This window comes from Megalobrama amblycephala, linkage group LG3, assembly GCF_018812025.1.
Source record: "Megalobrama amblycephala isolate DHTTF-2021 linkage group LG3, ASM1881202v1, whole genome shotgun sequence".
Taxonomy (NCBI): Eukaryota; Metazoa; Chordata; class Actinopteri; order Cypriniformes; family Xenocyprididae; genus Megalobrama; species Megalobrama amblycephala.
The window spans coordinates 20,974,613-20,993,071 of NC_063046.1; the positions used below are offsets into that span (position 1 = coordinate 20,974,613).

At 37.7% G+C, this 18,459-nt stretch overlaps 1 protein-coding gene across 1 annotated transcript in view; it reads right to left on the bottom strand.

Moving 5' to 3' along the window:
- Nucleotides 1-229: 229 nt before the first annotated feature.
- mmp2 (matrix metallopeptidase 2) overlaps nt 230-18,459 on the bottom strand; it is a 29,568-nt gene continuing 11,338 nt past the window's right edge. Inside the window, exons 10-13 of the mRNA XM_048184618.1 lie at nt 12,690-12,826; nt 4,527-4,686; nt 2,451-2,560; nt 230-1,244 (exon numbers count right to left, since the gene is read on the bottom strand). Of these exons, the coding sequence (XP_048040575.1) occupies nt 1,141-1,244; nt 2,451-2,560; nt 4,527-4,686; nt 12,690-12,826 (511 nt within the window). The 3' untranslated portion in view covers nt 230-1,140. The remainder of the gene's footprint in view (nt 1,245-2,450; nt 2,561-4,526; nt 4,687-12,689; nt 12,827-18,459) is intronic.

Sequence of the window (18,459 nt, forward strand, 5' to 3'; positions counted from 1 at the left end):
GTACAATTACATTACTATGTTTTACCCAAGACTATAAAGAGTAAAATACATGGCACATATACCAGTACAGAGATAGAGAACTTCGCTTATTATACAATGAACTGCTAGATGTCGCTGTTTGTCTAGATATGTGACATCTGAGTAATCATCAAAAGCATCATCACTAGGATGCAGTACAATGCTTTCCAAAAACTAATGTTAAATCGAATAGTTGAATGATAGAATTCCATTTAAAGAATAATTAATATTTATTTTGAGACAGTGACAAAGTGCACAAAGCATATTGAAAATAATAAAAGTAAAACATTACAAATATAAACATTGTATATGTCAATTCAAAAACTACAAAAAAAAAAAAAAAAAAATTAAAGAGTACAAATGATTATTAATCAGTATTCTCTTGATACTTGCTTGACATGAGTCCATCATGCAACAAACCCTATACAGTCTTCAGGCAACCCGTGCCGTGAATCTCTCTGTACCACAAGACGAAAGAAACAAGACTAAAAATGATATGCTTTGACAGTTGTTTGGTCTCTGTGTTTGTACACAATTATCATGTTTAAAATGTGTTCTCTTATTAAATGCAGGAATTTTTATTGGATAGTATTTACTACAAAATAAAACAAGAATTAAGTCCTTAATCTTTGCATATCAGTACTAGCAAAATATTACAATTGTGCTTTTTACATACTGCCTGGATGGATTTATTCTGTGCAATTTTTTAAAAAAGGAGATACATCTCACTGACACCATTACCACATTTACATGTAAATGGGAAATGTCAGAAGTCCTTTTAAAACTGATGATATACATGTAGGTTATATTAAGGGGTAGGAGCTGCACTAAACCCTTTCATAATTAAAAACAAGAAATATCACACGTTATGACAAAACAGCAAATATTATGGTCTTGTTTGCCTACTGTATGTCTGGCATGCAGAAATGGTCCTGGCAGTGAGGCTTTCCAGGCCTCTCTGGTTAGCTAAGGATGGGTTATAATCTAAGAGGCTCTGACTAACCAAGAGGGGCAGAATGGTAAAATTTGAGTGCTGTCATTTGGCACATTAACACTGGCCTTGTTTTTATCTAGTGATGAAGGTCATCACAGAGTGCCAGGGGCTGAGTGTTCTGCTGATGTTCAGCAGTGTAGCCAGTCCTTTTTGACCTCCCCAACTTTGACAATTTTCAGAGTGCTGTCATCCATTTTGAGATAGTGGGAGTCTTTGAAGAAGTAGCTGTGACCTGAAAACATTTAATAAGTGTAAGTACCAAATGAAAATAAGTTAAAGTTAAATACAAATGTACTCATTTCACTACAACAAAATAAACAAAGTTCAAATGTTTTTTTCTAAATATTTTTAAAAAAAAAATATATGTTATGCTCATCAAGGCTGCATTTATTTGATCAAAAATACAGTAAAGCAGTAATATTGTGAAATATTACAATTTAAAATAACTGTTTTCTGCAGCATGTTCTCTGGTCTTCAGTGTCACATGATCCTTTAGAAATCATTCTAATATGCTGATTTGCTGCTTCTTAATATTTTTGTGGAAGCCGTGATACAGTTTTTGTTCAGGTTTTTTTTGATGAACAGAAAGGTCAAAAGAACACTTTACTGTCATTTTTAATCAATTTAATGTGTCCTTGCTGAATAATAGTGAAGAATAATTAGTGTACATTAAAAACATCATAATACATCATAACAGAGGTAAATTAAATTGTGTCTGTTTAATACAGCTTGGTTAATCAATGGCTCTATGCAAGTAATCATTTTTTTCTGTAAAATTTTGGAGTGTGGGGTTGTGTTTTTGCTTGCTTAGCTCCAAACAGCCTAATTACAAATACACACACAGAGGAACCTTTCAGACACCACACAGGCCTGCTCTAAGAAGTATGTATGTGTGTGTGTGTGTGTGTGTGTGTGTGTGTGTGTGTGTGTGTGTGTATACCTGTATGAGTGTAAATGTGTGTTAGTGACAGCAGAGGAAAAAGTTGGGTGGTTGAAAAAGCATGCAGGTTAAGTAATTTCCAGTAAATCTAAATGAAACCAGAGTACCTTGCCTAAAACCATTATAAATCCTATACCCCTCTCTCTTTTAAGCTTTTCTCTCATTTAGAGTTTTTATGAGCTTTTCAGGCGGTTTCTGGAAAAAACTCCTCATCTTGAGTAGGGGAGAACCATATAGCTGGGGTTTTTTGTTGTTGTTGAAGGCCTAATGCCAGCAGTAATTGGGTTGGAGTTAACTGCCAAGAATTCTCTACTAGACTCTACTTCTCTACCAGACCCACACACACACACAGCAAACGGTTATTAAAACAAATCGGATGTATATGTGAGGGCTAACAGAACGTAGGTTAATTCAGGTTAGAGGTTACGTTTTACTTCTCTGCAGAGGAATACCACAGACAAAGCTGGATCTGAAACCAAGCAACTTTTAGTCTCTTACCATCACTAGTAAGGCTGAGGGCGGCATCTATGTCATCTGGAACAGCACTCCAAGAATCCGCAATAAGTTTAGGGAAGCCTGGATCCATCTTTTTCTTGGCTTCATTGTATCTGAGAAGTCATGGAAAAAAAGTGAGCATCTACACTCTTACAATCAACACATTTCTACATTTCTTTAACTTCAAAATTCTCTGACACTTCTTCAGTATGTGTGTAGTTTTAAAAGCATGTGTAAATTCCTGTAAATCTCAAGTATATATAACAGTGTGATTTACAGTGGAGAAACAAAGGCTTCACAAGAACTTTGATACGAGTAATATTCACTAAAACTTTGGGAATAATATTGTAAAGTCTGCTTTTTTTCAACAATTTTAACATTTGTGTAACTTAGGAAAAGAATTTAATAATTCACAACTGCCTGCTTCTACAGGGAGTGCAGAATTATTAGGCAAGTTGATTTTCTGATCATATTTTTTTCCCAAGCACATTTTACCAATTCCAATCCACATCAATCTTAATAACTACTATTAATATTGTTTTTAATCATTTATAAGTGATATATAATTGTTCATGAAGGCTGGAAATGAAAAATGCCTTATATTCAGGTGTGCAGAATTATTAGGCAAGTTTTCTTTTACAGGCAAAATGAGCCAAAAAAGAGATTTAACTCAGACTGAAAAGTCAAAAATTATTAAATACTCATGAGAAGGACGCAATACTAATGCAATACTAGAAATTGCAAAGTTAAAGCATGACCAAGGGACAGCAAAATGCTCATTGGGTCAGCGGGGTCAGACAAAAACAGGTGGAAAAGAAAAGACACGTTAACTGCAAAATAATTAAGAATTATGTGTGAAACCATCAGGAACCCTTTAGTCTCCAGCGCCACCATTTTCCAGAACTGCAACCTACCTGGAGTCTCCAGAAGTGCAAGGTGTCAGGATCTCAGAGACTTAGGTTAGCTAAAGAATCCTAAAAAATGACCCGCACTTGATAAGAATCACAAGCTGAAGTGTTATAAAATACATGAAGACTGGGTTTTTATAGGCCTTATAAACCGACAGCTTGAGAGTGACTCCTGAAGGACCAGCACCACATCCTCTTGTACCACTGTTTGAAGAATTTATCTTCCAGAATCTGGCAGTAAGTTTTGGAAGATCATTTTTAGTCCATCTCTGCAAGACAGACATTTCAGGATAAGAGATGGACTAAAAGTGAACTCAAACACCTTACTGCCAGATTCTGGATAAATTCTTCAAACAGTGGTACAAGAGGATGTGGTGCTGGTCCATCAGGAGTCATTCTCAAGCTGTCTGTCTATAAGCCCTATTAAAACCCAGTCTTCATGTATTTTATAACACTTCAGCTTGTGATTCTTATCAAGTGCAGGTCATTTTTTAGGATTCTTTAGCTAACCTAAGTCTCTGAGATCCTAACACCTTGCACTTCTGGAGACTCCAGGTAGGTTGCAGCTCTGGAAAATGGTGGCGCTGGAGACTAAAGGGTTCCTGATGGTTTCACACTTAATTCTTCACCTTAATTCTTAATTATTTTGCAGTTAACATGTGTCTTTTCTTTTCCACCTGTTTTTGTCTGACCCCGCTGACCCAATGAGCATTTTGCTGTCCCTTGGTCATGCTTTAACTTTGCAATTTCTAGTATTGCATTAGTATTGCGTCCTTCTCATGAGTATTTAATAATTTTTGACTTTTCAGTCTGAGTTAAATCTCTTTTTTGGCTCATTTTGCCTGTAAAAGAAAACTTGCCTAATAATTCTGCACACCTGAAATAAAGGCATTTTTCATTTCCAGCCTTCATGAACAATTATATATCACTTATAAATGATTAAAAACAATATTAATAGTAGTTATTAAGATTGATGTGGATTGGAATTGGTAAAATGTGCTTGGGAAAAAAATATGATCAGAAAATCAACTTGCCTAATAATTCTGCAATCCCTGTACTATAGTGTCTTAAAGAACAAGTATATTTTGTTCATTAATCTTAGTGAACACATTCATTATATAGCACACATATGTTAAGAGATATTGGGAAAAAGAAAAAAAAAAGGGATTACCTCCAGAACTTGTTGCCAGCAAATAAGTAAGTCTTCTTGCTCTTGTGGAACGAGTAGGCAGCATCAATTCTATGCAAATCTGAAGGAAGACCCATGCTGGAGATCTTCTTGGGATAGTCTCTCTCCAGAGTACTGGCAGAATATACCCACATCTCATCATCTAGAGAAACAATTAAAATATTTGTAATACAAATTTTGTTTGGACACACAAACAAAGAAAAATGCACACATACCACAAAAAACAAAAAACAAAATTACATAACCCAAACTTATAATCCTTGCTGAATAAATGTGTTAAACCCTTCAGACCCTGCACCCACTGGAATGGATATCACATGGTTTGTGGTTTAAACCAATACAATTTTATGTGTTTATTGTCATGAATGTGGCTCCCACGGTTCATCCTCCGGACCGCCGGAGGGAGCCATCACCGGAATACTGATTCGCTACCATAGGCCCTCATTCCTGGGACTGATTGCACACACACTATTTAAGGCACACACACACTCACTATCATTGCGAAGTCTTGATTTGCTACGGTGGTCATTTCTGAGCGCTATTCTGTGGACTGATATCTCGTTGCTACCTGGACCGTTTATTACCCTTGAACCTCTGCCGCCTGCCCTGATCCTTGCCTGTATTCTGAACTGTGTTTGTCTGCCGCCTGTCCTGATCCTTGCCTGTGAACCGACCCTGATTCCCTGCTGCCAGCCTCGACCCTTGCCTGTCCCTGTTTACGGTATTGCCTTGCCCTTGTCTGTAATACTGCTGTGTTTAATAAAGCTGCAAATGGACCCACTCTCTGCTGACCCTTCATTACATTTATAATATTTATAATATGACAGGAGGTCCTTTTTGGTCCTTTTTCTTTTTAGATTTTAATAAGCTAATTTATTGTTATTGTAGTCTCATCAACTTGCATTATTATAATCTTAATTGTATTAAGTGATAATATTCAAAGTTACTTTGAAGATCTTTCAGAGTTGCATAAGGAATAATTTACTCCGGTCTGTTGAATTATTAGAAAATAATGCACACCCGAGGTGGTAATGCACGGAGTGACCATTACACCTCGGTGTGCATTATCAAAACATTTGTCAGGTTTTTACCCTTAAAATACTCATGTGTGGGACTAATTCCTTACGGATCTCATCCCAAGCCTCTGTTGCTAATTCCAAAATGTCATTTCAGAACTAGTAAAGGAGGCTTGAGGCATTGATAGCAGACTAATACAGTTATTAAGGTAGTTATAAGAGAGAGATGGAGAGAGAATAAGCATCTGTGAATTAGCCTACCTGAGTCTGTGCATCTATCAGAGGTGTTCAGCAGCATTGTCTCTACTAATAGTGAAACTATTACCTCAAGAAGTTATTTCCTCGATGGTGAGAAATGTTATGTAGCTTTTAAGCTGCTAAACTATTTTACTGATTAATTCGTCAAAGCAGCACGTTTTTGTGCGAGTGTGCGTCCATACTGTATGTGTGTGCGTTTGAGTGAGAGAGCAGGAGAAAGATAGTATGTGCTTTCAGGAAATAATAAAATGTATTTTGTGGCAAAAAAAACATGGAAATATTTATTACATTGAAACTATTTATTAAATAGTCATTTTTATTATCTTGTTTACTATATTTGCTTGGTCAGTGTCGTTATGGGTTTTGCTTCATTTGCGTTTCCCTGAAAATAATTGCACATCTTAGAACGTTCATCAGCCAATCAGATTCAAGCCTTCAACAGCCCCATAATATAACAATAAAATGTCTAGTAGTTCTCTGCGGATACATGAGCGCTGAACAATCGCTGATGGCCTGGAGCTCACATATCCGAAAGCGTCTAAACAAATTTTCAAATATGCGCTATATATTCACATATAAATCGCATATCTGGGGTCTAAATAACTACTTTCTAGCCTAAAAAAACTCTTAAAAATACATTCCATTACAAAATAACAGTATTATCTATAAAAACATGTTGGGTTTGCTCGTCTGCCACGACACTCGCTGTGAGAATGCTTAAAGGTGCCCTAGAACTTTTTTTTAAAAGGTGTAATATAAGTCTAAGGTGTCCCCTGAATGTGTCTGTGAAGTTTCAGCTCAAAATACCCCATAGATTTTTTTTAATTCATTTTTTAACTGCCTATTTTGGGGCATCATTAAATATGCGCCGATTCAGGGTGTGTGGCCCTTTAAATCCCGTGCTCCACGCCCCAAGAGCTCGCGCTTGCCTTAAACAACATAAAAAAAGTTCACACAGCTAATATAATCCTCAAAATGGATCTTTACAAAGTGTTCGCCATGCAGCATGTCTAATCGCGTAAGTACAGTGTTTATTTTGATGTTTACATACTATGCTCCGTGGCTAACGGCTAATGCTACACTGTTGGAGAGATTTATAAAGAATGAAGTTGTGTTTATGCATTATACAGACTGCAAGTGTTTAATAATGAAAATAGCGATGGCTCTTGTCTCCGTGAATACAGTAAGAAACGATGGTAACTTTAAACCACATTTAACAGTACATTAGCAACATGCTAACGAAACATTTAGAAAGACAATTTACAAATATCACTAAAAATATCATGTTATCATGAATCATGTCAGTTATTATTGCTCCATCTGCCATTTTTTGCTATTGTCCTTGCTTGCTTGCTTACCTAGCTGTGCACATCCAGACGTTCTGCCCTTGTCTAATGCCTTTCATTCAGACGTTAATACTGGCTGCCCTTGTGTAATGACTCATTCATGGGCTGGCATATGCAAATATTGGGGGCGTACACCCCGACTGTTACGTAACAATCGGTGTTATGTTGAGATTCGCCTATTCTTCAGAGGTCTTTTAAACAAATGAGATTTATATAAGAAGGAGGAAACAATGGTGTTTGAGACTCACTGTATGTCTTTTCCATGTACTGAACTCTTGTTATTTAACTATGCCGAGGTAAATTCAATTTTTGAATCTAGGGCACCTTTAAAGCGGAGTGTTTCAAATGGGCTGGAAAGACCTATCAGCCAATCAGATTCGAGAACTAATCAAGAGCTAATCGAGAACCAGAATAAACTGCTGTACAATATAATATAATTAATATAATATAATGTAAGGAATACTTGACGACGGGCTGTTGAATTATTAAAAAATAACGCACACCAGAGGTGGTAATGCCAGAGTCAATTATTCCACTTATACTACGGTTACCACATCTCAAGACACTATTCAGATGTTATATTTCAAGATATTTGTCAGGTTTTTGCCCTTTTTGTCCCACACTTTTGTGTGTTGGACTGATTTCTTCCCAAGCCTCCGTTGCTAATTCCAAAACGTCATTCCAGAACTAGTAACGGAGGCTTGAGCCATTGATAGCAGACTAATGGTGCGTTCAAGTCACATCGGAAAGATCGTATTTACGAGCTGAACGCACATGAACACCACCCCAATATTGTAAATACAAGTAAATAGGAAGCTTGGGATTTTCTTTAACCCCCGATCTGTATGAGTTGGGGGCGTGTCAGTGAGAAACATTGTGGAATACAACAATACTTATAGGTGTTTAGCAAGTATATTGTCAGGCTTTTCTATTTACAATGAAGTAAGTGAATTGCCTGCACAAAATATGATAGCATTATAATATAACAATATGTTAAAAAAAAAAAAAAAAAAAAGTTTACAGAGGCTTCATAAATTAAGTAAAAAGCAAAACGCACCTAATGCACATTGTTTGTTCTTTATTTTTTTATAAGTAGAAAAGTGACTTGAACCAAAGACCCTTTCAAGGAAAGTCTCCAGGCAGCTATTTCGGGCATCCAAGACCAAGTCCTATCCATTTGAATGGGGGAATCCTGAAATCTCAAAAAATGCTTGCCAAACTCACAATTAAATAATATATTTCAAATCAGTAACAAAATCTGACATTATCTGTCCCATAAATGTTGTTTCTTATACTCAAATAGTGTTAAAAAAGCTTATTTTTTAGGCTAGACCAGTCAGTGCTCATGTGCAGTCCTAAGCAAGAGTCTCAGGTTTCTATGGTGACCAGAGCTTCTAACGGCAGCTGCAGTGACGCAATGACTTTACCAATCAGCGATTGGCTCTTTTACTTAGGAGGCAGGTAGTTTTCCGTATTGCGCGTTGCAGTTTCTCCCATTCACAAGTAATAGGAGTGAACAGACTTCCTAAATCTATAGTCTTTGCATTGAACGCCCTTGCCCTCGTAAACACGACTTCCCACCTCGTAAATATGAACTTCCCAGGAGGAATTGAACACACCATAATACAGTTATTAACGCAGTTGAGAGAGAGGAAATAAGCATATGTGAATTAGCCTACCTGAGTATGTGCCTCTCTCACGGCAGCAGTGTCTCTACTAATAGTGAAACTTTTAAGTTTATCTATCTCAAGAACTGCACAGTTATTATAGCCTGGATGCCAGCCAAACTTAGCCCCGCCCACAACATTTTGAGGTCGGGGAGTTCGGTCTGGACTCGATCTGTAGAGGAGTAATTATGCCCGAACAGAAACTGTTCGGACCAATCACATTTGTCAGGGCGATGATTGACAAATTATCACCAGAAACGTAATCAGCCACGTCATCAAAGAGCGCTTGGGTTGAATTAGTTTACAACAATGATGGCTGTTGTTGAAGAACTGAGATGTGTAGATTCCGCCATCGCGTCCGTTATACAGCGCATTAATTGGCAAGTACTCCGTGTATACTTATTCTTTTTACAACACCGGCAAAGATTGTTTACGCTCATCTTCTTCTAGTTCCAGCATGTGTGCAGTTGAGTTCTGTTGACAACTATGCGTCGCTCAACATACATCACTTACTCTGTAGCTCTGATTGGTTGTAGGTCTATCCAATTGAGGTCTTTCCTGGATCGGTTGAAATACGCCCCCATAATCAAAGCCCAATGGAGCAGTATCAGACTCATATTCGAACTAGAATTGAGTATGACCACGTCAGGCTACAGTTATTACCTCGCTGGTGAGAAATGGCATGTACAGTAGCTCGTTTTTATCCTATGTTTTTCTATATTTATTTGCTTGGTCGGTGTTGTTGTAGGTTTTGTTTCTTTTGCAATTGTAGGCTTTAAGGACCTTTAGAATTAACAAAAAACATTTGGTCAAATTAAGTGATATTGAACTGTAAAGCGGTCAAGACCAGCCTAGAACTACTTTAGCTGTGCGTTTCCCTGAAAATAATTGCACACCTTAGAACATTCGCCAACCAATCAGATTTGTGCATTCAACAGCCCTGTAGTATATTATTATTATTATTATTATAAATAAATATTATTTTTATATATATATATATATATATATATATATATATATATATATATATATATATATATTTTCCCCAGGTGGGCAGTCAGGGCCTAATGGTTAGATAGTTAGACTGATAACCCAAAGGTTCTCAATGCCTGCAGGAAATGACTGAGGTGCCCTTTAGCAAGGCACCTAACCCCTAATCGCTCCCCCGGGTGCCACAGTGAATGTCTACCCACTGCTCCAGGTGTGCATGTCCACGGTTTGCAGAGCGTGTGTGTGCACTAACTTGATGGTTAAATGCAGAAGACAAATTTCGAGAATAGGTTACCATACCTGGCCATGTCATGTCACTAATATGCTTTAAAAGCATGCTTAAATAATGCACAGATAATATGGAGTTAATGGATGATTAATGAAGAACTAAGCCATTCATTAATGATTACTGCATCAGCAATTAATAAAGAGACTGATTAATAATTAAGTCATATGAATTGCTATTAAATTAAATGTTCAAATAAATGTTTAAATCAAGTGAATATATAGTTAAAATGTGCTGGAAATATATATATAAAAAAAAAAAAATACTGATACACACACTGAAATCATTTTACCATGTTTTATATTGAAAACCAACAAATAAAATTAGCAGCACTATTGTCATGTCTGATTTTGGTTTGGTTTCACATTCATGTCTTGATCATTCTCAGGTGTATCTTGTTAGTCATTAGGTGAGTTCCACATGCAGCACCATGTCAGAGATGGTCTAATGCTGCATTCACCACACCCCATAATTACCGTAATCTTGAGATGACAACACGTGATGTTATTTTCGGAGCCGTTCATGTCCTCGGACTGGGAATTATGCTTTTCTATGGCACCACTCAACGCCTAAATGAATCTACAGTGGTCAGGTGGTACAACGGCTACGTGGTACACGTGGGAGCTTTCAGAAAACTCCCAGCTTACAAGCACACAGGGAACCGCCGCGATGTGACCAGGTACACAATCGCAACTCGCAATCAACACGGGCAAATGCTGTGAAAACAGCTGTTGAGAGCTGTAATATAGCTCAAAGCTCCTCTGGAAGCTCGTGGCCTCGCTGTAACGTGCCTTCACACAAACCCAAAGAAAAGAAGCTCTTCAAAGGCTATTCAAATGCAAATATTGCACGGCAATTCCATTGGCTTGTTTTAGTTCACTCAAAGCCAATAGGGCTCTCTGGCGATATCCCAATTTGTCGGTCACTACCGACGTACGTCAAATTTGACCGACTGAAAGGGAACAAAATACATTTCTAGTTTGAGTCAGAATGACAAATGATAGATATTTTATCTGCTCTGTGAATAATACTAGATTTATTATAAGCAGAATTGTTTAGATTTTTAGAATGCACATTAGCTTATTTTTGGTTACAATTTAAAACTTAAATTGCATAAATTTGGTCCGATTTTCACATTGGTATGAACAAAAATGGCAGAAAAGCTGAATAAAGATATAAATTCATTCTCTGAAAGTAGGTGCTGTTTATGGAACAGCAGCAATAAAGTGGTTTCCCCAGAAACCACTAATACAAAGCAGCTTATCAACACTACTTTATTAGACCTTACATGGAGGTAGGATGAAAAGAAATTGCCATTGAACAAAAACTTTCTTTAGGCAGCCCGTTCCCTTCAGCTATCTTTGCCTAATGCTGGACAGTATTTAAGAGTTTTTCAAGAGTTTTTGAAATCATGCAAGTCAAATACAGTTTTAATGATAATTAAAATATGAAATGGAAGTAATCTGGATGTGTTTGAGGAAGATATTTCCCTGTTTCTCCTAGCCCTGCTGGTCACGCCCAGTCCTGAGTCTTCCGTTTTATCACTGGTTCTGCCCAGTCCTGAATCTTCTGTCTTCCTTGCTTGTTCCGCCCAGCCCTGAGTCTCCCGTATCCCTGCTGGATATGCCCAGCCCCATGTTGCCTATGCTGCTTGTGATCCCTCCCAGCCTCCCTCTCCCACCTCCTTTACCCAAATTAGCCAGTTCCTCAGCCCCGCCTCTGCTGTTTCACTTCAGCCCTGCATCTCCTCTGGCTCTGCTTCCAGCCTACAAACCCATCACTCCACCGTGGCCTGTCGACCTATCGGCTGCGCCTTGGCTCTTCCCTCCCTCGCCTCCACCAGAAATCATCATTCTGACGGCTCTACCGGGCTCCCTCATCCCACCGGCTCCACCTTGGTCAGACGTCCTGCCTGCACCTTTGGCTCCGTCTGACTCCACCTTCATCCTTAATCCCAACAGCTCCTAACTGAACTATGTTCAGTTGTCAGGGTTATGTTCAGTTGTCATGTCTAAGTTGACCCAGTTTCCCAGTGTGTGTCGGTTTGTTCTTTTTGATTTATTCCGTTCACCTGTTGTCTAATTAATTAAATCATTAGTTCCTGTGTATACTCACTGTTTGGTAAAGTTCCTTTGTCTGGTGTCATTTATGTTATGTGAATGCGTTTACCTGTGTTCCTATGTTTCTCCTGTGTGAATTTATTATAGACTATTATTCCTGATTTCTCCCTAGTGGTGAGCTCTTTATATCAGGCCCCCATGACAGGTTCTGTGCTAACTTTAATTGGTAAAAATGTTTTCTGTGACCTGTTATGGATCAAATTTAAATGATCAACATATGTATGTATGTTTCATATTTTTCGTAACATATTTTTGGTATCTCTGCTCATGTGTTTTTGTATTCGCCACCATTACTTTGCCCCGCTGGTAGCCATAAATATTGCAGATGAGCCGTAAAGTCACATGACTGAAACCGATGAATAAGGTCTTGAGTGCAGGACTTAATGTAGATGGCTAAAATTTAAGTGCCACCTGGTTCTTTTGTTCTGCCCTTAGAAAACAAATGAGTATGTTCTGCTTTACCTGCAAAGAAGACCGTCTTCTCCTCAAGAGGATTCTCGTAAGCTGCATCAATCTTCTCCGGAAGTTCACTCCAGAAAGTAGCCACCAGCATAGGGCCTGTAGGCTTCCTTCTGACATCAGCAGATCTGAAAAGGAACCTGTAACAAAAGAGTTTAGAGTTAGACAAACAAGAGGCAGAAAAAGAAAAATGGCAACACTATATTTGTGCACATAAAAAAAGAAAAAGAGCAAATGAGAGAGAGAAGGGAGAAGAGATGAGAAAGAGATAAGATGGAAAGAAGAGTCTTCTACCGCATTCTAGCTACAATGAGGTGATTCACTGAGCAGATGTTTCTTATTATGGTTGAGGAGTGAGTTAAGAGGCAGTTGGACATGTCCAAACTTGCCTGCTGCCCCAGAATTAACCACAAAAACAATACCAACCACCCCAGAACTCTTTCCACTGACCTATTTTTCAAAAGGCCAAAACGTTTCAACCTCAGAGGAGAAGACAGAGAACTCAGGACTCAGGACTTTCAAGTGGCTACAGCTCACTGGAGTGAAGTAAAGCTTCTGTGAGCAGCAAACAACCTCTGTCAGCAGTTATTTCACCATATGTTAAACTTAAAAGGTACACTATGTAACTTTTGTCCCTCTAGCGGTTAAAAAACAAAACTGAATGCATTTTGTGGAAGAACTTTGTTTTGGTTGTGCGGATGAAAATGGCTATCCTTACAGCTCATAAAATTTCACTACTTTTCACTACTAGGCTCCAGTGTTTAGATGTAAAGAATCTCAAGCTGACTAGCTGGAGATTTTACTATAGCTTAACTCATTAATAGACACGGTACTTCCTTCAAAATAAATTCCAGCACAGCGCAACAACAACCATAATGAAATGACCCCTCACAATAGATAATGCTTTACAATGAACTCTGTTAGAGAGCAACATATGGCAATTTATCTGGTCAATAAAATAACTTACTCACCTGATAAGTAATAAAAACTCTTTTATAACATTTCATAATCTCGCTACCTCTGAAAAGCCAAGCCACTGTTGATTCTCATTTTATTAGGAAATCTGTCACATTCTCTTTTTTTCAGCGGACTCTCCTCTGGTTGGCGTTTTTTTGGCGTAAGTCAGGTAATTCCCCGGGGGTTCAAGATTTAGCAGTTCCCTGTCAAACTTTCTCGCTCATTGTGACATCAAACCTATACCACTCCCAAAGTAGCCAGAGCTGGAGCTGCACTCCCAAAGTAGCTGGACGAGACACGCACAGACAGGTGATGCAAGTAAGCAGTTTCATGTGAAAAGTATCCTGTTTGGTCTAAAATAAATACACTTAACAGGCTTACAATAGTGAATCAGGGTAACACGGTGTCTAAACTAAACGTGACTTTTTTTGCGTCACGGCGCAACAGCTAAAAGCTGTCTACACTGAACGCGACAAACCAACTGTTGGAAAGCACTTGGACTATGCTGGAAATAGAACTGGGAATCCGTTTACTGTCGGGAATTTGTTGTGCAGTGTCGCGCCACATCCAGTGTAGACAATATCACTGATTATAACAGGTTCTGTTATCTTTTGACGCGTCGCGCCGCTCGCATCCGGTGTAGGCACGATGTAAGACAAAAACATGTTTTGGAAATATATTGACTTGTGTAAATTTTGTTAAAAAAAAAAAAGTTACAAAGTGCACCATTAAGATCACAGCATTAGGTAAGAGTTAAACTGTAATCAAACATTTTGCCCCAAATCTTCACTTCTTCAGCTGTGCAAACACTTCTGAAGATCCCTCCCTTCTCTGTCTATGCAATTAAACGTGTTATAACAGAACACTCTTGTAGTTAAAACACTAGTTGAGTTCTCAGTTCAGCTCTTTTTTTGCAGCTGTCCTATGAACGAAACGATACAAGACAGATGAAGAATTCATTTTACCAAATGCCTCAGATGTGGCTTATAAATCTGAGCCAAAGATTAGATAAAATAAAGACTTTCTGTTGCAGCTGAATAAATAAAACATTGGTGAACCTTTTGGGGGTGCACTCTCTGGCCTTACTCTCTTCTCTCTATTCCTCCCTCTTTCTCTGTGGAATGGCTTAAACAGCTGTCACATTTATCCAGCTGGGTGAATATCTGAGATCTCAAGTCATCTTCTCCACAAAGTAAAGTGAGACTTTCAGCTCCAGGGATCCTCAGATCCACAGAATTACACTGTAATTTGATCATAACTCTTATGATAATGACATTTCCACTGCTGAACTGTTTGACTGCATGCCTGCACAGACAAATAGTATTCATCAGTGAAAATATGGAGAGGTTCAGACACTCGGAGAAGATTGATTTTTCGGTCAAACTCCCATAGGCAGGAACTGCCAGAAATCCACAATACAATATTATATCAATAATTGGATTGTATATTTTACTGTGAATTAGAATTTTTTTTTTGTACCATTAAGCATTTTTTTTTTGTCATAAATCCAGAATACTTGAAATTGAAATAATTTATATTACAATACTTTCTAACATTTAGATATTATTTATTAAAAAAAAATTGTAACACTTTACAATAAGATTCATTAGTTAAACATTAGTTAATGTATTAACTAACATGAACTAACCATGAACAATACATTTGTTACTGTGTTTACTAATCTTCATTAATGTTATTTAATGAAAATACAGTTGTTCATTGTTTGATCATGTTAGTTCACAGTGCATTAACTAATGTTAACAAGATTTTGAGAATGTATTAATAAATGTCGAAATTAACATAAACAAAGATAAGTCAAGTCAAGTCACCTTTATTTATATAGCGCTTTTTACAATGCAGATTGTGTCGAAGCAGCTTTACAGTGATAACTGGTATATAATTTTGGCTGCACAGCAGCTCTTAAAGTCCCCCTGTATTCAATTATTTTATCCCTTAAAACTCATCTTTGATCATCAAAATGACATATTTTAAAAAAGTAAAAAAAAATTAAAAAGTGCCTTAAAATAGCATGAATGTAACTCTACACCCTTGCCTATATATAATATACACGGATCAATGAATATGCAAATTAGCCCCACCTCCACTCGCTCACGCCAGCTCAGAGAGTCTACTGTTGCCATAGTGATGAGCAATTTATTGTTTGTGTTGTGGATATTTAAGAAAAAAGCTTGCTTCGCTTCGTATATTCAGTTTAATTTCTGACACTTAAAGGTGGTAAAGAGGATGTTTTGTTTTATATATTTTTGCAATATTACTTGAAACTGTCTTTACTAAGTGACAAAAGACTATTTATTAGGTGCACTGAAAAGAATATTATTAATATACATCATCTGTGCACGAGGTAGGGCCTTAAAAACATCAGCCAATCGTTTACGCGATCATCGCGTATTATGAATGTAAATTGATACTTATGACTGATCGCGCTCAAACACGTCCAGTCAGAGCCAGTTGCTTTCTGTCTGCGATTACAGTCGGTGTTCAAATTCCATGTGAAAGTATATAAATCTGCTTCAGGAGCAGGAAACTATCGCTGTATGTTGAGCATAGTCAGAATGTTTTAGCTAGTCGTAAAATGTGTATCATTTCAAACGCTCATTTCAAAAACTCAGTCGACGAAAACATCCTCTGTACCACCTTTAAATTTTGAAATTTTTTGAAATTATGAATTGGTAAAACGCCTTTGCAAAACGGTCTGAATCCACTTGCATTTCTTTGGATTGCTCTCTCACTGAATCACCTGAAGCGATTTCTCAGTAAAACAGACAGTATCGAGAGAACAAGCAGCCGTTTTCCACTGTGAACATGCGCTAAATGGATGTTTGACAATTTTGTTGCTTTTTGGAGTTCAGATTTAAAAAAAAAAACATTCAGATGAAATCCTGCAGGCGCCCGTGCCTTCTCCATACATGAAATAAATGCACATCCTTGAATGAGCGCGGATTTCCGGCGTATTTACTTGAACTTATCAGGTAGGCTAATATCTATGGTTTGGATCCATTCCAGAGGCGGCCAAAATCAGAAGTTATAATGGAGTGAATAGCTCTCTCAGAACTTGGTGTGCCATTAGGGCTGTCGCGATAACCGCAATATCGCAATACCGCGCTATTGACGAGCATAACCGCAGAGGAATGCAACAACCACAGCTACCGCGATATTTGCTTATTTTCGTTTTTGTAAGGTTACGGCACTTTTTGTTTTACACTTTGTGTGTTTGTACTAGATATTAGTAATGGTAACATAATATTAACCATGTTTATTTGTACAGAGGCTCAGTAGATTTGCACTTAAGTTTAAACAGACTGCAAATGAGAGAGAGATTGACTGATTGTGTGCGATTAGCTGCGTCTGTCCTTCAGGCAGAGTCATGTATATTTGTGAAAATAGGTTGTCATGTCCAAGAAAAGTGAAATCTGGCTTAGAATCGACGCATTGCTAGTCAGCTGAGCCTTTAAAAGTGGCGATCAAAGTTAAAATGATTTCGACAGCGTGTTTCATTAATATATCTCCCTATGAACGAGTCAGCGTTTCGAACGTGTAGTTGAATGAACGGTTTAAAAACTCACTCAAAGACGGTCTCTTGCCGCCACTTTGTGGTGTAACAATGAAACTGCACTGACAGCCCGTCTAGAATGCGCAGGAGAAATATCAACAGAAAAAGTCTCTTGTCAGTCAGATTCGAGGATCAGAACTAACTAGGCTAACGATAGACTAACGATCTTATCGTCAGGTTTATGCTTTATGTGGACCGTTATTTTGTCATTCTTTTCTTTTTACTTCACTTCCTGTTTCAACGCGATTTAGTTTCGGTTTCATTGCTTTCTGAATATGATCTCATTACATCATAGCACATACACTCAAATTTTATCTATATGCGCGGTAAAACCGCATACCGCGCTATTGAGCCACTCAAAATTACCGCAAGGGAAATTGCTTGACCGTGACAGCCCTACGTGCCATTCCACACTGAATCACGGTTACACGCACACGCTCAGAGCAATATTGTTTTAGCTATGTTTTATAGTATTAAAATATTTCAAAGGACAAAAACATGAACTTTATTGGCTTTACTTCAAGTCAGCTGTCACTTTACTTTGGTGCGAGCCCCTATGTGCTCACACACTTGGCACAGCCCTTGCAACGGTTCTGTCATTAATTAATATGAATTAATATAGATAGCCTTTTGCTTGACTACGTTATCAAACAGCTAATAATGTGTTGATGTTACACACACTGTTCCTGTTCTTCATCTCAGAGTCAGTCAGCTGCCTTCTAACAATCAGTATCCTTACAAATGCTTTGAACAACTCAGAACGTCAGTGGAGAAAGGCTTATAGTTCATTATAACATCGTAATAGACTCGCTATATTGATAAATCTACACAATTTTTCATATCAACAGAAAATTTACCAGGATAACCTGGCTTCTCTCGAGACTTTCCTGCTTCAGAGCAGTCATAGTTAATGATATGCTAAAGCTTGCCGGCACGTTGTTGTGATTGGTTACAAGGTAGTCTGTGACGTCACAAACACCCACGATTTCAAACCGCAGGTTTTAGACTGTCTTTGGTTTATTGCAGTTTCAAACATAAAATACCCAGCAATGGTGCTGACTTATGAATTTGCACATGGTTTGTCTTAAAGCATATTAAAAACACTACATAGACATATAAACAACATTAAAAACTTGATTTTCACCACAGGGGGTCTTTGAAGAAAACGGTGTCAGTATCCATCTTAAGTAAATTCAGTATTGATTCATTCCGATGTAAGAATCAATAGTTATTCATTTAGTTAAT